At 44.7% G+C, this 25,371-nt stretch overlaps 1 protein-coding gene across 1 annotated transcript in view; it reads left to right on the top strand.

Annotated features, from left to right (window-relative positions):
- The window catches only part of LOC137639766 (DDB1- and CUL4-associated factor 13), a 70,059-nt gene continuing 44,688 nt past the window's right edge, over nt 1-25,371 (top strand). Inside the window, 2 exon segments of the mRNA XM_068372010.1 lie at nt 1-187; nt 15,815-16,011. Of these exon segments, the coding sequence (XP_068228111.1) occupies nt 109-187; nt 15,815-16,011 (276 nt within the window). The 5' untranslated portion in view covers nt 1-108.

Raw genomic sequence — 25,371 nt, forward strand, 5'->3', positions numbered from 1 at the left:
TTGTTGTTTTCATACTACTAATACAGGAACGTGCGTCAAGTTCGTCAAGATCTACTGTTCTATCTGATCTCAGTTTTACACTTATATTGTCTTCTCCATGCTTTGAAAATGTCGATAAAGAAAATAAAAGTGATTTCACGAAATCCTGACAATTATCTTAGGGAAACTAAGAATGATATACATAAAGGTAAGTTACGGGTAAAGCACTTTTTTTATCATGGCCTACCACTGTGTCATAGGGTTTAATTCCAGACTGTTCAGTGATCAATGCTATGTTTACCACCGGTAACCGGATCAGATGGCTCAGAATTTTATAGATTCATTCATTTAAACAGTTCAATAGGGTCCAAAGTTCCGATAACCCTAACAGGCAATGCTAGCCATATAATGGTACTACTTTACTATACTAGATCTGGTAACTTTACCCATCTAGTTGCAATGCTATATGAAAAAGTAGGGTTTTGCTAGGAAAGTTTTCCCTGTCCGTAACTCTAATAAAACCAGGGTAGAGTATGAAGCCAATGCATTGTTTTGTAGTTTGCCTTAAACTTTAACTATGGTTGTATCGATCACATTTACCCAACTGGTTTGGGTAGTCTAGGCTATCGTGTGTAATGTGATGTTTTTGTTTTACGAGTAAACTTATTTTTATCAACATAATTAGATATACCTCTATTGAAGCACTAGTATGAACCCCACAACCTAATTTGGCAGTTAATAAGAATAACTTGAAAACCTACTCTTGTAAAAACTTTTCGGTAATTTTTTATTGTATTACAGGGTGAGATTTCGAACAGAAAATATATTTTCCTATAGTAAATAACGTGATTTAACCGAATTTGCTGTTCATTTCAATCGGAAACAAACAGATCAACCAATTCGGCTAACTTTAAGTTGCACTGTGTCACTTCTCTTACGAATGTACTGCGAACGATAACATTAGCAACGTTACCAATAATACACAGTGTTACCAACGTTGACGTATGCTACACAGAGTTACCAACGGCACGCTGACATTACTAACGATAGCAATGATAGATATTTCCATACGAATATTAAATAATTTCTCCATATAAGTTTTACCCAATATATAAAAAGTACAAAAAGGGCACAGAACCTAACAAACCCACCTAACCTAGCCTAGTAGTATGACAGGTCACAAAATAACATTTGATCTACATCGGATGTTGGCAGCACTGGTTACTGTATTTTTTCATGACAATCTTTGCAACGGCGCCTCCAAAGTTTATTCAGTTATACTGTTTTGTATTTTCCTCCGGTTACTATAATTTCAAGAAGGTAATGAATAGAGAAGAAAAGGCTTGTTTTACGTTTATATATCGATTCCCCAGTATGTTTTCCCCACCCAATACCCCGAGTTCCCACTGGGGGTCCCCCATTATCGGAGGATATAGATGTATATATATTTCTGAAACTATTCATTTGCGACGGGAACGAGTGTCATTTTTGAAGAGAGCGTAATTTTTTCTATAAGAAAAAGTAGTTGTTTTCCTAGGGTACATCGCCCTGTAATACACTACAATGAAACCAACTTTTCCTCCCTTTGTTTGGTCCCTATGGCACAAGAAGCCCCGAGAACTTTGATTTCCCATATATAAATTGTTCGGGTGTATGTATTATGACGGCCATGCCCCATAACCCCTTTTTGCAACCCTATCGCCTAAAATACGGCAGTCTAGAAGGGTAGCAATAGGGCGTTACCCTCGGTTAGTGAGTAAGTAAGGATACTGCTTGTAGGTTAGGTTAGGCGGGTAAGTTTAGGTTAGATTATATTCTATGCACTTGATCTTGTATGTTGTTACAGTATACAAAGGCTCCTAGTTGTTATATACCTACGGTATACGTATACATAAATATTGCTGTTTAAGTATTTCTATTTGCACAATCTTATTCTTACCAATAAAGTTTTTCCCATGCAACTCTGGTAAATGTAAACACTACAACGTTTGTTTTCTTACATATGGTGACACAGGTTTTCAGACATAATCTTATATTTTATACAATTTTGATATCCCTCAGTGTCAGAAATTGTTTTTGAAATGAGGCCATTTGTTCCTATGTTTATTTTGTCATACCTCTAAGATATGCGTAAGAGGACAATACTGTATTAGAAAGCAACTTATACCTTTAGAAATATGGGTTTCTCACAGTTATTGTTATGAAAATCAGTCAAAAGACCTAGAAATACACCAAGGACATTTCTTAATTTCTCCAAAAGGATTACATGTATTGGTTATTTGAGCAATTTTACCAGAGGACAGGTTGATGCGGTGCTTATTAGATAAGGACACTTAGATAAAAAATTAACTTATAACAGGTCTCTTGGAACCAATTAAGTAGTTTTCAATATTAAACTTACCCGATAATCATGTAGCTGTCAACTCCGTTGCCCGACAGAATTCTACGGAAGGGATACGCCAGCGATCACTATACTAGAAGGGGGTGTACTCACCAGCGCCACCTGTGGCCAGGTACTGCAGTACTTCTTGTTGACACCACCTCAATTTTTCCTCTCGTGCTTCCGGCAAGACGTTCATGGATACGCTTATAATTTTGGAGTCTTGTTCACGGTTTTTGGTGAAGTATTGCTCTAAGATTTCAGCTTTCGCTATACTGGAAACTTTTCTATTAGCTTAGATAGCTTTTATTTGATTTGATTAATGGTTAACGATCTTTTGCTTTCTTTTGGAATCCCCCTTGACTAGCTCTTTGATTCAAGATGTCCGACCTTTCTCAAGCCCCTCCCCATAGACGATGTAGGTCTTGTAATAGGCGTATTCCGAAGGCCTCGGTTGATCCTCACACCGCTTGTTCCGACTGTAGGGAAATATCCTGTCAGTTGGAAGATCGATGTGAGGAATGCGCCGGACTTTCGGAACTTGAGTTTGTTCGATTCCTTAAATATACCACTAAGTTAGAGAGAGAGAGAGTTAGGAGGAGTTCTGCTCGCTCTTCGCTTTATTCCTCACCTCATGATCCTCAACCTTTTCCTCCCCCTGTAGTGGCTACCCCCGAACCTACTATTTGTGCTCAGCCTGATATGTCCGATGTTTTGCGTGCCATTCAGGCTTTAGGTGACAAAGTGGAATCGGTAGTGAGTGACCACAAGTTCCTCTTGGCGGACGTCAAGGAACTTAAGGTCAAAAGTGCAGTGGGAAGTGGTAGTGCCAGTGCTGTTCCGAGTGCTAGTGTCAGTGCGGTGCCGAGTGCTAGTGTCAGTGTCAGTGTTGTGCGTGAGGGTACTTCTGTGCGTGCCAGTCGTCCTCCCAGTCCGGGACCTCTTGCAAGCTCCCAAGCCCAGGGGAGAAGCAATGTCGAAGGGCAAAAGGGTTCGGCAGGCCTTGATCGGCGCACAGAAGTATCCTCGGTGGTTGCGGGCGTGTCTTACAGAGACCGTCACTCCCACCCGCAGACGATTGAGCCCTTATTTTGCTCGTCTGCAGAAGAAATTTCGGGGAGAAAACGCTGGACTCAGGTCTCAAGACCTCTTAAACGTAAAGTCCAGACCTCAAGAGTTCAACAACCCGGATGCAGTCATTGGGTTAGCTCTGACTCTCCGCAGTCATCAGGTGACTGCACACCTCCTAAGAGAGGTAAGGCGATGCCTCAACAGACCTCATCTTCTGTTAAGGTTTTGCCTCAACAGACCTTATCGTCTGTTGATCCCAAGATGACTTTGCTGCAGTCCATGCAGTCGCAGCTTGCGGTCTTAATGCGTGAGTTTCAGGCAGAGAAGGTTACACCTCCTCCTGCGAGCGCTCCACCTCACCGCAGTCCAGTCTGCCAGGCGTACGAAGTTGAGGTTCCTCAAGCTACCTTACCGCGTTCGGAGTTGCCAGTTACCAGCGTTGTGCAGCAACCTCCACCTTCCTTAAGGCAACCTCAACAATGGGAACAGGAGTCTTATGCCTTACATCCTCCTCTTCCTTTGAGGCAAGATTTTCTTGCGGTTAGACCATCTTCGAGGCAACAACCTCTTGAGGTACGACAACCTCTACCATCCTTGAGGCAGCCACCTCAGCTCTCGCAGCTGCTACCTCAACTTTCCTCAAGGCGAGAGCCTCAACTCTTGAGGCTAGCACCTCAAGAACCTCAACTCGTGAGACAGGAACTGCGTTCTGCGCAGCTACTACCTCAACTCTCGCAGCTCACACCTCAAGAACCTCAACTCGTGAGACAGGAACCTGCTACTGCGCATCCACCTCAACCCTTGAAGCAAGCGCAACTCTTGAGACAGGAAACTCATGCTAGGAGTCAGCCACCTCAACGCATGCACCTACCTTCCTCTACTCTACTGTTCAGCACACCGCTGTAACTTTACCTCTCGCTTCGCAACACTCTGGTAATGAGGTTTCTGAGGAGGAAGCTGCGCACCTAGATGATCCCTCTTCGGACGTGGAGGAACCCAAGTCTTCTCCTCCCTCCATTGACTTTCGCAAGGTCCTGGCTCTTTTCAGAGAGGTTTACCCGGATCATTTTGTTTCTGCTACCCCTCGCTCTCCTCCATCTGAGTTTTCGCTAGGCATGCAACCTGTTAAGTCGGCCTATACTAAGCTCGTCTTTGCTAGATCCTCTAAGAGAGCTTTAAGAATGTTAGGGGATTGGTTGCAGTCCAAACAGCAACTAGGGAAGACTTCTTTTATGTTCCCTCCTACTAAGCTGACTTCTAAGGCGGGCGTATGGTATGCCACAGGAGAGGAACCAGGCTTGGGAGTCCCTGCCTCTGCCCAGGCTGACTTCTCAAGTTTGGTCGACTCTCCACGTAGATCAGCTATGAGGCGCTCTAAGGTCTGCTGGACCTTTTCCGACTTAGACCACTTCTTAAAGGGTATTTTTCAATATTAAACTTACCCGATAATCATGTAGCTGTCAACTCCGTTGCCCGACAGAATTCTACGGAAGGGATACGCCAGCGATCGATATACAAGAGGGGGGTGTACTCACAAGCGCCACCTGTGGCCAGGTACTGCAGTACTTCTTGTTGACACCACCTCAATTTTTCCTCTGTCGTGCTTCCGGCAAGACGTTCATGGATACGCTTATAATTTTGGAGTCTTGTTCACGGTTTTTGGTGAAGTATTGCTCTAAGATTTCAGCTTTCGCTATTCAGGAAGTTTTATTATTAGCTTAGCTAGCTTTTGGAATTAATTTGATTAATTATGGTGACGAAGAGAGTATGAACTCTCTTTCACCTTTAAATGGCCGACCCTTCCCTTAGACGGAAGTGTTGGTGTCTAAGAGAGTATAGACTCTCTTTCTTAATTTTGCTTAACAAAATTTATAGATTTTTTTTTTTTTATCTCTCCGCCTTTTATAGGCCTCTTCGATTAACTTCCTTTTATTATAAACTTATTAAAATTAATTTTTATATTTGTTTATATTCGACCTTTCCTAATAGTAGGCGGTCTTTTCTTGGTACCGAAGTTAATTAACATTGAGCCCGTCATTTCGGTTTTACCTGTTAACATATTATTAATGTTTTTGAAAGAATTTCTTTGATAGTCTCGTACTGTTTTCAAAGTTGAACTAACGTTTTGTTTTGTCTCTGCAGTTGTTGACGTTCAGAACGTTCAACTTGCGCTCTATCGTTACGATAGAGAGAGAATTTTCACGGTGTCACGTTGCAGTAAGAGTAACCGTTTCTAGCGTTTTGTTCATTCTTTCTTAGCTTAATGGTTTTAATTCTAATAAAGGAACTTTTTATTTGGGAAATAGTTTTTTTCCTTGAACAATAATATGTTTTAACGATATATATGATTGGGCTCTTCTCTCAGGTTCTAAGTCAAGAGAGAGAGAGAGAGAGAGAGATAGAGACGGAGGGAGAGAGAGCTGGATAAACGTTTCGTTCAAGCGAGTAACGTTGTTATCGTTTTTGCTCTTCTCCCTAGTCTCTTTAGGGGAAGAAGGTAAACGTTTCTAGAGTTTTATTCTTGTTCTCAATCTTTATGCGGTGAGAGATTTTAAACGTAGTTTATTTGATCTAGTGTTTAGTCTCTTTCCAGCCACTGAATTATTTATCTTTCATTAGATTTTTCTGTTACATTGTAATTCTGTTTTCGCAATTACTAACTTTTAAGGAAGGATAGAATTGCGTGTTTCAGGTACAAACCACTTAAAGTTTCGAGTTCAGTGAAATAAGTGCAAACAGAAAATCAAAAGTGATAAGTGATTAGCGCAAAGTGTGTCAGTGTTGTGCGTGAGGGTACTTCTGTGCGTGCCAGTCGTCCTCCCAGTCCGGGACCTCTTGCAAGCTCCCAAGCCCAGGGGAGAAGCAATGTCGAAGGGCAAAAGGGTTCGGCAGGCCTTGATCGGCGCACAGAAGTATCCTCGGTGGTTGCGGGCGTGTCTTACAGAGACCGTCACTCCCACCCGCAGACGATTGAGCCCTTATTTTGCTCGTCTGCAGAAGAAATTTCGGGGAGAAAACGCTGGACTCAGGTCTCAAGACCTCTTAAACGTAAAGTCCAGACCTCTAGAGTTCAACAACCCGGATGCAGTCATTGGGTTAGCTCTGACTCTCCGCAGTCATCAGGTGACTGCACACCTCCTAAGAGAGGTAAGGCGATGCCTCAACAGACCTCATCTTCTGTTAAGGCTTTGCCTCAACAGACCTTATCGTCTGTTGATCCCAAGATGACTTTGCTGCAGTCCATGCAGTCGCAGCTTGCGGTCTTAATGCGTGAGTTTCAGGCTGAGAAGGTTACACCTCCTCCTGCGAGCGCTCCGCCTCACCGCAGTCCAGTCTGCCAGGCGTACGAAGTTGAGGTTCCTCAAGCTACCTTACCGCGTTCGGAGTTGCCAGTTACCAGCGTTGTGCAGCAACCTTAACCTTCCTTAAGGCAACCTCAACAATGGGAGCAGGAGTCTTATGCCTTGAGGCAAGATTTTCTTGCAGTTAGACCATCTTTGAGGCTACAACCTTTTGAGGTATGACAACCTCTACCATCCTTGAGGCAGCCACCTCAGCTCTCGCAGCTGCTACCTCAACTTTCCTCAAGGCGAGAGCCTCAACTCTTGAGGCTAGCTCCTCAGGAACCTCAACTCGTGAGACAGGAACTGCGTTCTGCGCAGCCGCTACCTCAACTCTCGCAGCTCACACCTCAAGAACCTCAACTCGTGAGTCAAGAGCCTCTCTCTGCGCAGCCACCTCAACCCTTGAGGCAAGCGCAACTCTTGAGGCAGGAACCTCATGCTATGAGTCAGCCACCTCAACGCATGCATCTGCCACTTTCTCCTCAACTTGAGCCTCTTCCCATTCAACTTTGAAATAACAAATGACAATAATAACACCTCATTACTTTCATAACTTGCATTTGTAATCATATACATGTATGCCTACACAAACATTATGATAATGGAGGTTATTCGTATTACTTAAATAAAAAAATATATATGTATTCCTTGCAATATATTTTTAACAAATCGCAAATATGGCAAAATATCTTCAAAACAAAAATGAATCATGAGTTATGAATGTAATGTAAATATTATGTTGATATTAAAACCCCATGCAAGCATGCATGAAGTAATGCAGTGTTGCCAACAGGGCGAGTTTCCCTGTCCTGAGGTGAAGTAGATTATAGATCGTATATTTAGTGCAGCTTAATTCTACGATTATCATGCCGGCTATCAAATTCATCAACAAAACAGTCTAAATCAATTCCCTCGGCACGTGCACTTTCAATGGACAGTAATGCGATATTACTCAATCTAGCACTGGTCATGGAATTTCTGAGAAATGTTACACGCCATGCAACATGCTCTGCTTCTCTTACAGCATGCTCTACATACAGCATGCTCTGCATACAGCATGCTCTACATACAGCATGCTCTGCATACCTTACCGCATGCTTCTCAGTCACACATCTTTGGTTGTTGCCAACTCACTAGACTGTCAAGCAGTTTCATAACGTTGCCTTCTAGTCTGCTGCTTTTGCACCAGTGAAACCCTCACTGAGAGAACTTAGCTTTTCTCGGATATGGTCCCTGTAGATGAGAAAGTGCTTTTCTCCCTCCTTCTGATATTCCCTTGAGGACTCTGTCATTTGGAGAGGAGCCTTTAGCTGCGTAGCCTCCTATGGACTTTTATTTAAGCATAACATGCTTCCAGGGAAGGTAATGGTTCCACTTCAGTCGCTAACCCCGTCTGTTACCACACCTGCTCCCATAGACCTTGAGCTGTGTTGCAAGACATGCAGTCCAAGCTTACTCCTTGTTAGGGGATTTTTTGTTTACGGAGTCAGTGTGTCACTGGGAAGACGTTCATCAACCAGCAGAAGTGACTTGTTGTGACGCAGTGCGGCAACCTCAGCAACCCGATAAGGAGTTGTCTATACGACCCAGACAGTCTAGACAGCTTCGGGTTGTCACTGTACTTCCTCGCTTCCCCATGGTTGACAGTTCACAGACTGTTCAGCAGTACCATGATCTTGTGTCCGGCTCCGTCAGACGACTGGCTTTTAAGAGCTCCCACTAGTCGTCGCTGTCTGGAGATTCTCAGATGGACTATGGATCTGACCAAGGAACTGGGCCTCCTGGTCAATTTTGAGGAGTCTCAGCTCGTCCCATCCCAGACCATTGTCTACCTGGGTATGGATCTTCAGAGTCGAGCTTTTCGGGCTTTTCCGTCGGCCCCAAGGATCTTCCAAGCCCTAGAATGCATCCAGAGCATGCTGAGAAGGAACCGATGCTCAGTCAGGTAGTGGATGAGTCTAACAGGGACACTTTCATCGCTGGCCCTGTTCATCGTGTTAGGGAGACTCCACCTCCCCCCCCCTTCAGTATCATCTAGCTGCTCACTGGATAAAGGACATGACGCTAGAGACGGTCTCAGTTCCTGTTTCCGAAGAGAGGAGGTCTTCTCTCGCGTGGTGTAAGAACAGCTTTCTTCTCAAGGAAGTCTACATTTGGCTGTTCAGAAACCCGACCGCCGTCTCCTCTCGGACGCATCAGACACGGGCTGGGGTGCGACTTTGGACGGACAGGAATGCTCGGGAACATGGAATCAGGAGCAAAGGACACTTCACATCAATTGCAAGGAGTTGTTGGCGGTTCTTCTGGCCTTGATAAACTTCAAGTCCCTCCAGCTTAACAAGGTGGTGGAGGTGGACTCTGACAACACCACAGCCCTGGCTTACATCTTCAAGCAGGGAGGGACTCTTTCGTGGAAGTTGTTCTAGATCGCAAGGGACCTCCTCATCTGGTCAAAAGATCGAAAGCTCACGCTGGTAATGAGGTTCATTCAGGGCGGTATGAATGTCATGGCAGATCGCCTCAGCCGGAAGGGTCAGGTCATCCCCACAGAGTGGACCCTTCACAAGAGTGTTTGCAGCAGACTTTGGGCCCTGTGGGGTCAGCCAACCATAGATCTGTTCGCTACCTCGATAACCTAGAGACTCCTGTTGTATTGTTCTCCGATTCCAGACCCAGCAGCAGTTCACGTGGATGCTTTTCTGCTGGATTGGTCCCATCTCGACCTGTATGCATTCCCGCCGTTCAAGATTGTCAACAGGGTACTTCAGAAGTTCTCCTCTCGCAAAGGGACACGGCTGACGTGGATTGGCTCCGCTCTGGCCCGCGAGAGAATGGTTCATAGAGGTACTGCAATGGCTGGTCGACATTCCCAGGACTCTTCCTCTAGGAGTGAACCTTCTACGTCAACCTCACGTAAAGAAGGTACACCCAAACCTCCACGCTCTTCGTCTGACTGCCTTCAGACTTTCGAAAGACTCTCAAGAGCTAGGGGCTTTTCGAAGGAGGCAGCCAGAGCGTTTGCCAGAGCAAGGAGAACATCCACTCTCAGAATCTATCAGTCTCAAGGGGAAGTCTTCCGTAGCTGGTACAAGACCAATGCAGTTTCCTCAACCAGTACCACTGTAACCCAGATTGCTGACTTCCTGTTACATCTAAGGAAAGTAAGATCCCTTTCAGCTCCTACGATCAAGGGTTACAGAAGTATGTTGGCAGCGGTTTTCCGCCACAGAGGCTTGGATCTTTCCACCAACAAAGATCTACAGGACCTCCCTAGGTCTTTTGAGACCTCAAAGGAACGTCGGTTGTCCACTCCAGGCTGGAATCTAGACGTGGTCCTAAGGTTCCTTATGTCATCAAGATTTGAACCTCTCCAATCAGCCTCTTTTTAGGACCTCACATTAAAAACTCTTTTCCTCGTGTGCTTGACAACAGCTAAAAGAGTAAGTGAGATCCACGCCTTCAGCAGGATCATTGTTTTCACATCTGAAACGGCTACATGTTCCTTGCAGCTCGGTTTTTGCTAAACGAGCTTCCTTCACGTCCTTGGCCTAAGTCGTTCGAGATCCCAAGCCTGTCCAACTTGGTGGGGAATGAACTGGAGAGAGTACTTTGCCCAGTTAGAGCTCTTAGGTACTATCTAAAAAGGTCTTAACCTTTACGAGGACAATCAGAAGCCTTATGGTGTGCTATCAAGAAACCTTCTTTCCCAAGTTCTAAGAACTCAGTTTCTTACTATTCAGGCTTCTGATTAGGGAAGCACATTCTCATCTGAAGGAAGAAGACCTTGCTTTGCTGAAGGTAAGGACACATGAAGTGGGAGCTGTGGCTACTTCAGTGGCCTTCAAACAGAACCATTCTCTGCAGAGTGTTATGGATGCAACCTATTGGAGAAGCAAGTCAGTGTTCGCATCATTCTATCTCAAAGATGTCCAGTCTCTTTACGAGTACTGCTACACCCTGGGTCCATTCGTAGCAACGAATGCAGTAGTAGGCGAGGGCTCAGCCACTACATTCCCATAATCCCATAACCTTTTAACCTTTCTCTTGAATACTTTTTATGGGTTGTACGGTCGGCTAAGAAGCCTTCCACATCCTTGTTGATTTGGCGGGTGGTCAATTCTTTCTTGAGAAGCGCCGAGGTTAAAGGTTGTGATGAGGTCCTTTAGTATGGGTTGCAGCCCTTGATACTTCAGCACCTTAGAGTTGTTCAGCCTCCTAAGAGGAACGCTGCGCTCAGTAAGGAAGACGAACTTATTTAAGGCAGAGTAATGGCTCAAGTCGACTTCCTTACCAGGTACTTGTAATTTCATTGTTATTTTGAATAACTGATAATATGAAATACGGGATACTTAGCTTCTTGATATACATGTACACTGGTTTTCACCCACCTCCCTGGGTGTGAATCAGCTACATGATTATCGGGTAAGTTTAATATTGAAAAATGTTATTTTCATTAGTAAAATAAATTTTTGAATATACTTACCCGATAATCATGATTTAATTGACCCACCCTTCCTCCCCATAGAACCAGTGGACCAAGGAAAAATTGAGGTGGTGTCAACAAGAAGTACTGCAGTACCTGGCCACAGGTGGCGCTTGTGAGTACACCCCCCTCTTGTATAGCGATCGCTGGCGTATCCCTTCCGTAGAATTCTGTCGGGCAACGGAGTTGACAGCTATATGATTATCGGGTAAGTATATTCAAAAATTTATTTTACTAATGAAAATAACATTTTTCGTGCCTTTGAGATTTTCAATTTTCTCGACTGGTGCCTGGGGGCCTTGAGCAAGAAGACTGCCCCTGCGGACAAGGACTCAGCCATGCTTATAATGTCCTGTATGGATAAAGCAATTCGGGATGGGTCCGGCGAACTTGCATCAATGTTTGTTTCAGGAGTACTCAAGAAAAGGGAACAACTTTGCTCTTTTCTTTCTACTGGCATCACCTCTTGTCAAAGGTCTCAGTTACTTTTTGCTCCGCTTTCTAAGTTCCTGTTCCCCGAAGAGCTTATCAAGGATTTGTCTGCGGCCCTTATTCAGAAGGACACTCATGACCTTGTGGCCTCTTCAGCTCGTAAGGCTAAGGTTGCTCCTTCTGTTCCCAGAACTTACCGCACCCCAGTGGCCGATACTCCTGCTACGAGATTTATTCCGCCCTTTTGTGGCAGAGCCCCCAGCCGAGGAAGTACCCGTCCAGACTCTTCCAGGGGCAGGTCTAGGAAAGGTCCCAAGACTTCAAAAGGCAAACACTGACTCTCCTCCTCTCCAGACAGCAGTAGGAGCCAGACTCAAGACCTTCTGGCAAGCTTGGGAAAGAAGAGGTGCAGACGCCCAGTCTGTCAAGTGGCTAAGGGAGGGTTACAGGATACCATTCTGCCGCAATCCCCCTCTGACCACTTCTCCCATCAACCTCTCTCCCAACTACAAGGAAAAGGACAAGAGGCTAGCGTTACACCAGGAGGTGTCGCTCCTGTTACAGAAGAAGGCAGTGGTGATAGTCCGGGACCATCAATCCCCGGGCTTCTACAACCGTCTCTTTCTGGTGGCCAAGAAGACAGGAGGTTGGAGACCGGTGCTGGACGTCAGCGCGCTCAATGCTTATGTCACCAAGCAGACGTTCACTATGGAGACGACGAAGTCGGTCCTAGCAGCGGTCAGGCAGGAGGACTGGATGGTCTCGTTGGATCTGAAAGACGCTTACTTTCACGTTCCTATTCATCCAGACTCCCAACCTTTCCTGAGATTCGTTTTTGGAAAGGTTGTGTACCAATTCCAAGCCCTGTGTTTTGGCCTAAGCACAGCTCCTATGGTGTTTACGCATCTGATGAGGAATATTGCAAAATTCCTCCACTTATCGGACATCAGAGCCTCCCTTTATTTAGACGACTGGCTGTTAAGAGCCCCCACAAGTCGTCGCTGTCTGGAGAGTCTCAACTGGACTTTGGACTTGATCAAGGAACTGGGTCTATTGGTCAACTTAGAAAAGTCCCAGCTCATTCCCTCCCAATCCATCGTTTACCTGGGAATGGAGATTCGGAGTCAGGCTTTTCGGGCTTTTCCATCGGCCCCAAGGATAAGCCAAGCCCTAGAATGCATCCTGAGCATGCTGAAGAGGAACAGTTGCTCGGTGAGACAGTGGATGAGTCTAACAGGGACCCTGTCATCGTTAGCCCTGTTCGTCGAGTTAGGGAGACTCCACCTCCGCCCTCTCCAATTCCATCTAGCAGCTCATTGGGACAAGGATTTGACGCTCGAAGCAGTCTCTATTCCTGTCACCAAAGAGATGAAGACTACTCTCTTGTGGTGGAAAGCCAACATCCTTCTCAAGGAGGGTCTATCGTTAGCGATTCAGACCCCCAATCTTCATCTCTTCTCGGACGCATCAGACTCGGACTGGGGCGCGACCTTGAACGGACAGGAATGCTCGGGAACATGGAACAAGGAACAGGAAACGCTCCACATCAACTGCAAGGAGCTGCTGGCAGTTCATCTGGCCTTAATGAACTTCAAGTCCCTCCTGTTAGGCAAGGTGGTGGAGGTGAACTCCGACAACACCACAGCCTTGGCTTACATCTCCAAGCAGGGAGGGACCCATTCGAGGAAGCTGTACGAGATAGCAAGGGACCTCCTCATTTGGTCAAGAAGTCTAAATCTCACTCTGGTAACGAGGTTCATTCAGGGCAACATGAACGTCTCAGCAGATCGCCTCAGCAGAAAAGATCAAGTCATCCCCACGGAATGGACCCTTCACAAGAGCGTGTGCAACAGACTTTGGACCTTGTGGGGTCAGCCTACGATAGATCTGTTCGCCACCTCCATGACCAAGAGGCTTCCTTTGTACTGTTCCCCAGTTCCAGACCCAGCAGCAGTTCACGTGGATGCTTTTCTGCTGAATTGGTCCCATCTCGACCTATATGCATTCCCGCCGTTCAAGATCATCAACAGAGTCATTCAGAAGTTCGTCTCGCACGAAGGGACACGGCTGACGCTGGTTGCTCCCCTTTGGCCTGCAAGAGAATGGTTCACAGAGGTACTACAATGGCTGGTCGACGTTCCCAGGACTCTCCCTCTAAGAGTGGACCTTCTACGTCAACCTCACGTAAACAAGGTACACCCAAACCTCCACGCTCTTCGTCTGACTGCCTTCAGACTGTCGAAAGATTCGCTAGAGCTAGAGGCTTTTCGAAGGAGGCAGCCAGAGCGATTGCCAGGGCAAGGAGGGTATCCACTCGTAGAGTCTACCAATCCAAGTGGGAAGTCTTCCGAAGCTGGTGCAGAGCCAATGCAGTTTCCTCTACCAATACCTCTGTAACCCAAGTAGCTGACTTCCTATTACATCTAAGGAATGTGAGATCCCTTTCGGCTCCTACGATTAAAGGGTACAGAAGTATGTTGGCTTCAGTTCTCCGCCACAGAGGTTTGGACCTTTCATCCAACAAGGACCTTCAAGACATCCTTAAATCTTTCGAGACTTCTAAAGAACGTCGTTTATCCACTCCAGGCTGGAATCTAGACGTAGTCTTAAGGTTCCTTATGTCTCCTAGGTTCGAACCTCTCCAGTCAGCTTCCTTCAAAGACCTTACTCTCAAAACTCTTTTCCTCGTCTGCCTTGCAACAGCTAAAAGAGTTAGTGAGGTTCACGCCTTCAGCAAGAACATTGGGTTCACATCCGAATCAGCAACATGTTCTTTACAGCTCGGATTTTTAGCTAAGAATGAACTTCCTTCACGTCCTTGGCCTAGATCGTTCGAAATTCCTAGCCTTTCCAACATGGTGGGTAACGAGCTAGAAAGAGTTCTTTGCCCTGTCAGAGCTCTGAAATACTATCTTAATAGGTCAAAACCTATACGAGGACAGTCAGAAGCCTTATGGTGTGCAATCAAGAAACCTTCGATGCCTATGTCCAAAAACGCAGTTTCGTATTATATAAGGCTTCTGATTAGAGAAGCCCATTCTCACATGAAGGATGAAGACCTTGCTTTGCTGAAGGTAAGGACCCACGAAGTGAGAGCTGTAGCCACTTCGATGGCCTTTAAACAGAACCGTTCTCTGCAGAGCATTATGGATGCAACTTATTGGAGGAGCAAGTCAGTGTTTGCATCATTTTATCTTAAAGATGTCCAGTCTCTTTACGAGAACTGCTACACCCTGGGACCATTCGTAGCAGCGAGTGCAGTAGTAGGTGAGGGCTCAGCCACTACATTCCCTTAATCCCATAACCTTTTTTAACCTTTCTCTTGAATGCTTTTATTGTTGTTTTTTGGGTTGTTACGGTAGGCTAAGAAGCCTTCCGCATCCTTTTTTGATTTGGCGGGTGGTCAATTCGTTCTTGAGAAGCGCCTGGGTTAGAGGTTGTGTAGAGGTCCTTTAGTATGGGTTGCAGCCCTGTATACTTCAGCACCTTTGGGTTGTTCAGCCTCCTAAGAGGAACGCTGCGCTCAGTAAGGAAGACGAACTTATTAAAGGCAGAGTAATGGTTCAAGTCGACTTCCTTACCAGGTACTTATAATTTCATTGTTATTTTGAATAACTGATATTATGAAATACGGGATACTTAGCTATCTTATAGTCATGTACACTGGTTTTCACCCACCTCCCTGGGTGTGAATCAGCTACATGATTATCGGGTAAGTTTAATATTGAAAAATGTTATTTTCATTAGTAAAATAAATTTTTGAATATACTTACCCGATAATCATGATTTAATTGACCCACCCTTCCTCCCCATAGAGAACCAGTGGACCGAGGAAAAATTGAGGTGGTGTCAACAAGAAGTACTGCAGTACCTGGCCACAGGTGGCGCTGGTGAGTACACCCCCTTCTAGTATAGTGATCGCTGGCGTATCCCTTCCGTAGAATTCTGTCGGGCAACGGAGTTGACAGCTACATGATTATCGGGTAAGTATATTCAAAAATTTATTTTACTAATGAAAATAACATTTTTTATTTTTTTATTTTTTTTCACCCTTAAATGTACACTGTACTGTATTCAGTATATATATAAGTATGTTAATCATCTTCATCATATTTTCTCTTTCAGTGCCAAGGAATTATGACCCTGATTTGCATCCCCTTGAGGCAGTAAGGGAGTACAAGCTTGCTCTGAATGCTGTAAAATTGGAGAGAGTTTTCGCAAAACCTTTTGTTGGAAGCCTTACACACTCGGAAGGTGTAACTGCTATGTGTCGGCATCCTAACAGACTTTCAAGTGTTTTTAGTGGCACAGTAGATGGTCAGGTATTTATGTGAATTAAATTTAGTCTCTTGAATATTCATGTTTATGATAGCTTCTTGATGTGGAAAAGGGCCAGCATTTATTAACCCAAGTGAATATGAATTTAGATTTGATGATTTGGGCTCTTCCTCAAAAAAGGATAACTTGATTTGTGTTGCTTGGGTATTAAGTAGATTATTCTAACATTCTGTGTGCTGGACAATTAATGTTACTACTGAAAAATATTATATAATTTCCATGGAAAATAATTATATAATACAACTGCCAATCTAAAGACCATTATGCTGTAGTTCTTTGACAATAGGAGAAAACTCTTAATACAGCATGTTTATTTATTGTAGTTTGTGCTTTATGGAGTTTACAGTAACAATAATTTTTCAATATTAAACTTACCCGATAATCATGTAGCTGTCAACTCCGTTGCCCGACAGAATTCTATGGAGGGATACGCCAGCTATCACAATACTAGAAGGGGGTGTATTTACCAGCGCCACCTGTGGCCAGGTACTCAAGTACTTCTTGTTGACACCTCCTCAATTATTCCTCTGTCGTGCTTCCGGCAAGACGTTCTGGGATACGCTTATGTTCTTGGAGTATTTTCACGACTTTGGTGAAGTATTTCTCTTTGATTTCGGCTGTCGCTTTACTGGAAACTTCTATATTAGCTTAGTTAGCTTTTGGAATTAATTTGATTAATTTTGGTGACGAGAGAGTATGAACTCTCGTTCACTTTTCAATGGCCGACCCTTCCCTTAGACGGAAGTGTTGGTGTCTAAGAGAGTATAGACTCTCTTTCTTAATTTTGCTTAACAAAAGTTATAGATTTATTTTATATCTCTCCGCCTCTTATAGGCCTCTTCGATTAACTTCCTTTTATTATAAACTCATTAAAATTAATTTTTATATTTGTTTATATTCGACCTTCCTAATAGTAGGCGGTCTTTTACCGAAGTTAATAAACTTTGAGCCCGTCATTTCGGTTTTACCTGTTAACATATTATGCTATTTCCGCCACAGAGTTTGAAAGATTTTCTTTGACAGTCTCGTACTGTTTTCAAAGCTGAACTAACGTTTTGTTTTGTCTCTGCAGTTGTTGACGTTCAGAACGTTCAACTTGCACTCTATCGTTACGATAGAGAAAGAATGTTCACGGTTTCACGTTGCAGTAAGAGTAACCGTGTCTAGCGTTTTGTTTATTCTTTCTTAACTTAATGGTTTTGATCCTAATAAAGGAACTTTTCAGTTTTTTTCCTTTAACAATAATATGTTTTAACGATATATATGATTGGGCTCTTCTCTCAGGTTCTAAGTCAAGAGAGAGAGAGAGAGAGAGAGAGAGAGAGAGATAGAGACGGAGGGAGAAAGAGGATAAACGTTTCATTCAAGCCTGCCAGGCGTACGAGTAACGTCGTTATCGTTTTTTGCTCTTCTCCCTAGTCTCTTTAGGGGAAGAAACTAAACGTTTCTAGAGTGATCTAGTGTTTAGTCTCTTTCCAACCACTGAATTATCTTTCATTAGATTTTTCTGTTACATTGTAATTCTGTTTTCGCAATTACTAACTTTGAGAAAGGATAGAATTGCGTATTTCAGGTACAAACCACTTAAAGTTTCGAGTTCAGTGAAATAAGTGCAAACAGAAATCAAAGTGATAAGTGATTAGTGCGTGAGGGTACTTTTGTGCGCGCCAGTCGTCCTCCCAGTCCGGGACCTCTTGCAAGCTCCCAAGCCCAGGGGAGAAGCAATGTCGAAGGGCATAAGGGTTCAGCAGGCCTTGATCGGCGCACAGAAGTATTCTCGGTGGTTGTGGGCGTGTCTTACCGAGACCGTCACTCCCACCCGCAGACGATTGAGCCCTTATTTTGCTCGTCTGCAGAAGAGATTAGGGGAGAAAATCAAGGCAGAGTAACGCTGGTCTCAGGTCTCAAGACTTCTTAAACGTTAAGTCCAGACCTATGCCAGACGTACGAAGTTAAAGTTCACAACCCGAATGCAGTCATTGGGTTAGCTGACTCTCCTCAGTCATCAGTTGATTACACTCCGCCTAAGAGGAGTAAGGTTCTGCCACAACAGATCTCTGCTGTTAAGGCTTTACCTCAGCAGAACTTAGTGTCTGCCGACCCCAAGTTAACTCTACTGCAGTCCACAACTTTCGGTCTTGATGCGTGAGTGTCGGGCTGAGAGTGTTGCACCTCCTCCTCCGCCTACACTCCCTCCACCTGTTCTCGCTCCGCCTGTGCTCGCCCAGCCTGCACCTGCTCCGCCTGTGCTCGCCCAGCCTGCACCTGCTCCGCCTGGTCGCAGCACCATCTGCCAGGCGTACGATGTTGTGAACTCTACTACAGTCCATGCAAGCACAGCTTTCGGACTTGATGAGTGAGTGTCGGGCTGAGAGTGTTGCTCCTCCGCCTCCGCCTACACTCCCTCCTCCTACACTCGCTCCGCCTGATCACAGTACCATCTGCCAGGCGTACGATGTTGTGGACTCTACTACAGTCCATGCAAGCACAGCTTTCGGACTTGATGAGTGAGTGTCGGGCTGAGAGTGTTGCTCCTCCGCCTCCGCCTACACTCCCTCCTCCTACACTCGCTCCGCCTGATCACAGTACCATCTGCCAGGCGTATGATGTTGTGGACTCTACTACAGTCCATGCAAGCACAGCTTTCGGACTTGATGCGTGAGTGTCGGGCTGAGAGTGTTGCTCCTCCGCCTCCGCCTACACTCCCTCCACCTACACTCGCTCCGCCTGATCGCAGTACCACCTGCCAGCAGTTCCACCTGCCAGGCGTACGATGTTGAGACACGTGCTGAGTTTGCTGTTCCCTGTGGTGTTCAGCCTCCGCCTTTCTTAAGGCAACCTTTACATTGGGATCAGGAGGATTATACCTCTCTTCCTCCGCCTCCACTTGCTGCTCCACCAGTGATGCAACACTCGGTTGAGGTACAACAACCTCTCCCGTCCATGAGTCAGTTTCCTCAGCTCTTGCTGCAGCGAGCTCAACCCTCCATAAGGCAAGCACCACAACACCTTAGCCTTGCGCCTCAGGAGCCTCAGCTTGCGAGACATTTACCTTGTTCTGCGCAGCCTCTTCCTCATCGCGCTCCGCTCACACCACAGGAACTGGAACTTGCTACTCCGCTTCCGCCAACCGCTCAGCAAGCGCAACCCTTGGGTTCAACCACTCATGCTAGGAGTCAGCCTCCTCCACCCATGCGCCTTCCTTCTGCTTGTCTTTTATTCAGCCTTTGCAGACTGAGCCTCAGGTGTTCCCTCATCGGAGTCTTGAAGAGGAAACCACACTATTGTTGTTCCAGCTCGTTCTGACTCTGCTGTTCAGCATACCATGGTTTAAACCCCATGCAAGCATGCATAAAGCACTCTAGCACTGGTCATGGAATTTCTGAGAAATGTTAAACGCCATGCACACGCTCTGCTTTCCTTTCAGCAGGCTCTGCTTACAGCAGGCTCTGCTTACTACATGCTCAGCATTCAGCATGCTCTGCATTCAGCATGCTCTGCATACAACATGCTCTGCATACAGCATGCTCTGCATTCAGCATGCTCTGCATACAACATGCTCTACATACAGCATGCTCTGCATACAGCATACTCTGCATACATCATGCTCTGCATACCTTACCGCATGCTTCTCAACACATCTTGGGTTGTTGCCAACTCACTAGACTGTCAAGCAGTTTCATAACGTTGCCTTCTAGTCTGCTGCTTTGCACCAGTGAACCCTCACTCAGAGAACTTAGCTTTTCTAGGATAAGGTCCCTGTAGATGAGAAAGTTCTTTTCTCCCTCCTTCTGATATTCCCTTGAGGACTCTGTCATTTGGAGGGAGCCTTTAGCTGCATAACCTCTTATGGACTTTTATTTAAGCATAACATGCTTACAGGGAAGGTAATGGTTACACTTCAGCCGCTAATCCCGTCTGTTACCACACCTGCTCCCATAGACCTTGAGCTGTGTTGCATGACATGTAGTCCAAGCTTAGTCCTTGTTAGAGGATTTTTTGTTTACGGAGTCAATGTGTCACGGGGAAGACGTTCAACAACCAACAGAAGGGACTTGTTGTGACGCAGTGCGGCAACCTCAGCAACCCGTTAAGGAGTTGTCTATACGACCCAGACAGTCTAGACAGATTCGGGTTGTCACTGTACTTCCTCGCTTGCCCATGATTGACAGTTTACAGACTGTGCAGCAGTATCATGATCTTGTGTCCGGCTCCGTCAGACGACTGGCTTTTAAGAGCTCCCTCAAGTCGTCGCTGTCTGGAGATTTTCAAATGGACTATGGATCTGACCAAGGAACTGGGCCTCCTGGTCAATTTTGAGGAGTCTCAGCTCGTTCCATCCCAGACCATTGTCTCCTTGGGTATGGATCTTCAGAGTCGAGCTTTTCAGACTTGTCCGTCGGCCCCAAGGATCTTCCAAGCCCTAGAATGCATCCAGAGCATGCTGAGAAGGAACCGATGCTTAGTCAGGCAGTGGATGAGTCTAACAGGGACACTTTCATCGCTGGCCCTGTTCATCGAGTTAGGGAGACTCCACCTCCGCCCCCTTCAGTATCATCTAGCTGCTCACTGGATAAAGGACATGACGCTAGAGACGGGCTCAGTTCCTGTTTCCGAAGAGACGAGGTCTACTCTAACATGGTGGAAGAACAGCATTCTACTCAAGGAAGGTCTATCTTTGGCTGTTCAGACCTCCGACCACCGTCTCTTCTCGGACGCATCGGACACGGGCTGGGGTGCGACACTGGACGGACAGGAATGCTCGGGAACATGGAATCAGGAGCAAAGGACACTTCACATCTATTGCAAGGAGTTGTTGGCAGTTCATTTGGCCTTGATAAACTTCAAGTCCCTCCAGCTTAACAAGGTGGTGGAGGTGAACTCCGACTACACCACAGCCTTGGCTTACATCTCCAAGCAGGGAGGGACTCATTCGAGGAAGTTGTTCGAGATCGCAAGGGACCTCCTCATTTGGTCAAAAGATCGAAAGCTCACGCTGGTAACGAGGCTCATTCAGGGCGATATGAAGGTCATGGCAGATCGCCTCAGCCGGAAGGGTCAGGTCTTCCCCACAGAGTGGACCCTTCACAAGAATGTTTGCAGCAGACTTTGGGCCCTGTGGGGTCAGCCAACCATAGATCTATTCGCTACCTCGATGACCAAGAGGCTCCTCTTGTATTGTTCTCCGATTCCAGACCCAGCAGCAGTTCGCGTGGATGCCTTTCTGCTGGATTGGTCCCATCTCAACCTGTATGCATTCCCGCCGTTCAAGATTGTCAACAGGGTACTTCAGAAGTTTGCCTCTCACAAAGGGACACGGCTGACGTTGGTTGCTCCCCTCTGGCCCGTGAGAGAATGGTTCACTGAGGTACTGCAATGGCTGGTCGACGTTCCCAGGACTCTTCCTCCTAGAGTGGACCTTCTGCGTCAACCTCACGTAAAGAAGGTACACCCAACCTCCACGCTCTTCGTCTGACTGCCTTCAGACTATCGAAAGACTCTCAAGAGCTAGAGGCTTTTCGAAGGAGGCAGCCAGAGCGATTGCCAGAGCAAGGACGACATCCACTCTCAGAGTCTATCAGTCTTAATGGGAAGTCTTCCGAAGCTGGTGCAAGGCCAATGCAGTTTTCCTCAACCAGTACCAATGTAACCCAGATTGCTGACTTCCTGTTACATCTAAGGAACGTAAGATCCCTATCAGCTCCTACGATCAAGGGTTACAGAAGTTTGTTGGCAGCGGTTTTCCGCCACAGAGGCTTGGATCTTTCCTCCAACAAAGATCTACAGGACCTCCTTAGGTCTTTTGAGACCTCAAAGGAACGTCGGTTGTCCACTCCAGGCTGGAATCTAGACGTGGTCCTAAGGTTCCTAATGTCATCAGGATTTGAACCGCTCCAATCAGCCTCTTTTAAGGACCTCACATTAAAAACTCTTTTCCTCGTGTGCTTAGCAACAGGTAAAAGAGTAAGTGAGATCCACGCCTTCAGCAGGAACATAGGTTTCACATCTGAAACGGCTACATGTTCCTTGCAGCTCGGTTTTTTGGCTAAAAACGAGCTTCCTTCCCGTCCTTGGCCTAAGTCGTTCGAGATCCCAAGCCTGTCCAACATGGTGGGGAACGAACTGGAGAGAGTACTTTGCCCAGTTAGAGCTCTTAAGTACTATCTAAGAAGGTCAAAACCATTACGAGGACAATCAGAAGCCTTATGGTGTGCTATCAAGAAGCCTTCTCTACCAATGTCTAAGAACTCAGTTTCTTACTACATCAGGCTTCTGATTAGAGAAGCAAATTCTCATCTGAAGGAAGAAGACCTTGCTTTGCTGAAGGTAAGGACACATGAAGTGAGAGCTGTGGCTACTTCAGTGGCCTTCAAACAGAACCGTTCTCTGCAGAGTGTTATGGATGCAACCTATTGGAGAAACAAGTCAGTGTTCGCATCATTCTATCTCAAAGATGTCCAGTCTCTTTACGAGTACTGCTACACCCTGGGTCCATTCGTAGCAACGAATGCAGTAGTAGGCGAGGGCTCAGCCACTACATTCCCATAATCCCATAACTTTTTAACCTTTCTCTTGAATACTTTTTATGGGTTGTACGGTCGGCTAAGAAGCCTTCCACATCCTTGTTGATTTGGCGGGTGGTCAATTCTTTCTTGAGAAGCGCCAAGGTTAAAGGTTGTGATGAGGTCCTTTAGTATGGGTTGCAGCCCTGTATACTTTAGCACCTTTGAGTTGATTCAGCCTCCCAAGAGGAACGCTGCGCTCAGTAAGGAAGACGATCTTATTAAAGGCAGAGTAACGGTTCAAGTCGACTTCCTTACCAGGTACTTATTATTTCATTGTTATTGTGGATAACTGATTATATGAAATATGGGATACTTAGCTATCCTTTAATCTTGTACACTGGTTTTCACCCACCCCCCTGGGTGTGAATCAGCTACATGATTATCGGGTAAGTTTAATATTGAAAAATGTTATTTTTATTAATAAAATAAATTTTTGAATATACTTACCCGATAATCATGATTTAATCGACCCTCCCTTCCTCCCCATAGAGAACCAGTGGACCGAGGAATAATTGAGGAGGTGTCAACAAGAAGTACTTGAGTACCTGGCCACAGGTGGCGCTGGTAAATACACCCCCTTCTAGTATTGTGATAGCTGGCGTATCCCTCCATAGAATTCTGTCGGGCAACGGAGTTGACAGCTACATGATTATCGGGTAAGTATATTCAAAAATTTATTTTATTAATAAAAATAACATTTTTCAAGGACAGTAATAACTTCTATTCAAGGGTTTTCTGGTTAATACTTATCAAAATATATTAATTCCAAACCTTTTAATGATGTACTGTTTGGTAGGGTGTGTTGTCTGTCAAAATTGAGTCATTGATATTATTATTATTATTATTATTATTATTATTATTATTATTATTACTTGCTAAGCTACAACCCTAGTTGGAAAAGCAGGATGCTATAAACCCAGGGGCTCCAACAGGGAAAATAGCCCAGTTAGGAAAGGAAACAAGGAAAAATAAAATATTTTAAGACAATATCGACACTAAAATAAATATATCCTATATAAGCTATAAAAACTTTAACAAAACACGAGGGAGAGAAATAAGATGAAATAATATGTCCGGGTGTACCCTCAGGCAAGAGAACTCTAACCCAAGACAGTGGAAGACCATGGTACAGAGGCTATGGTGATACCTAAGACTAGAGAACATTGGTTTGATTTTGGAGTGTCCTTCTCCTAGAAGAGCTGCTTACCATAGCTAAAGAGTCTCTTCCACCCTTACCTAGAGGAAAGTGGTAACTGAACAATGATAGTGCAGTAACCCCTTGGGTGAAGAAGAATTGTTTGGTAATCTCAATGTTGTCAGGTGTATGAGGACAGAGGAGAATGTGCCAGAGTATTCAGTGTATGTGTAGGCAAAGGGAAAATGAACCATAACCATAGAGAATGATCCAATGTAGTACTGTCTGGCCAGTCAAAGGACCCCATAACTCTCTAGCGGTAGTATCTCAACGGGCGGCTGGTGCCCTGGCCAACCTACTATCTTACAGAAGGTTGATTCTTTACAGAATTTTATAAAATGAGGTACCGTCGTTTTTATTTGAGTTGCCACTAAATGGCTCTCGTGTAAAGGTAGACAGAGCGGGCGGCTCATGTCTACTTTGTAACAGGTCACCTTCATTTCAGCCCTATCACAGCTGTCACATTTTACATCTTCCTTATCCTGCGAGAATCGAACAAAGCAAATGTATCTAACAAGAAAAACCCAACCAGACATCAGAATTTATCTCTTATCTTTTATCTCCAGAAATAAAATACAGTGAACTTGATTACCAAATATGTTAATTTATATAAATGCTTACCATGGATACACAAGTAAATACTTACATGGTTGAAGTAATATACAAACTGATAGAACATTCAACTTAACTTTAATCATATAACATCTCTATTTTTATTGTCATAACATTTCTCACAAGACAATAAGAGTTCCAGCTTGCAGTATTTAGTTACAATAGGGAAGTTTTGGAGATGATACCCATGAAGGTCCATATACAGTAAGTTGTAGCTCAAGGTAATGCCACGTGAAATTCTGGAACTGGCTCCTACTTGGTAGAATTAATGAAACGACAAAGGTGAAAACAATATTGATATGTTAATCTCACGCATCACTAAATTACAACACCCTTTGGGTGGCTGATGAAGAAAACATATAACTTTTAAAGTATTCATTGGTCAAAATATGTGGAAAACCTAAAAGGAGATAAATATATATTTAACAGTGACAGTGTCACATAAAAGTATGCTGTGTAGTTATATAATTATAAACTTCTAGTCAACTAACCAGACTATATGTATATCTAAGCTTATGCCATGTGTTAAGATATGTAAATACATCTAAGCAGACGGGAAAATAATGTGTTAGCTTCGTTTTGCAATGAAAAAGGCTCACTATCTCCCAAGTCTTTCTTCTTCCCTTCTATTCTATCTTTTTTCTCTTCCTCTTGTTTTTTGAAGTCTTTATTGTTTATAAATGAAAGATCCAATTTAATGTTGTTGCTGTTCTTATAATATTTTATTTTGGTTGTACATTACTTCTCTTGTAGTTTATTTGTTTCCTTTCCTTGGCATATAGCATCCAGCTGTTCCAACTAGGGTAGAAGCTTAGCTTGTAGTAAATAATAATGATGATGATAATAAGTATATTACAATAATAATAATAGTAATTATAATAATATTTTAGAATTTCTCTCACAAAGAATTTCTTCAGTTCTAGCAAGGTTTTATCACAGTATCGATTTACTTGTTGCGCATCAGCCATGGC

Source organism: Palaemon carinicauda, chromosome 4, assembly GCF_036898095.1.
Source record: "Palaemon carinicauda isolate YSFRI2023 chromosome 4, ASM3689809v2, whole genome shotgun sequence".
In the NCBI taxonomy this organism is placed as follows: Eukaryota; Metazoa; Arthropoda; class Malacostraca; order Decapoda; family Palaemonidae; genus Palaemon; species Palaemon carinicauda.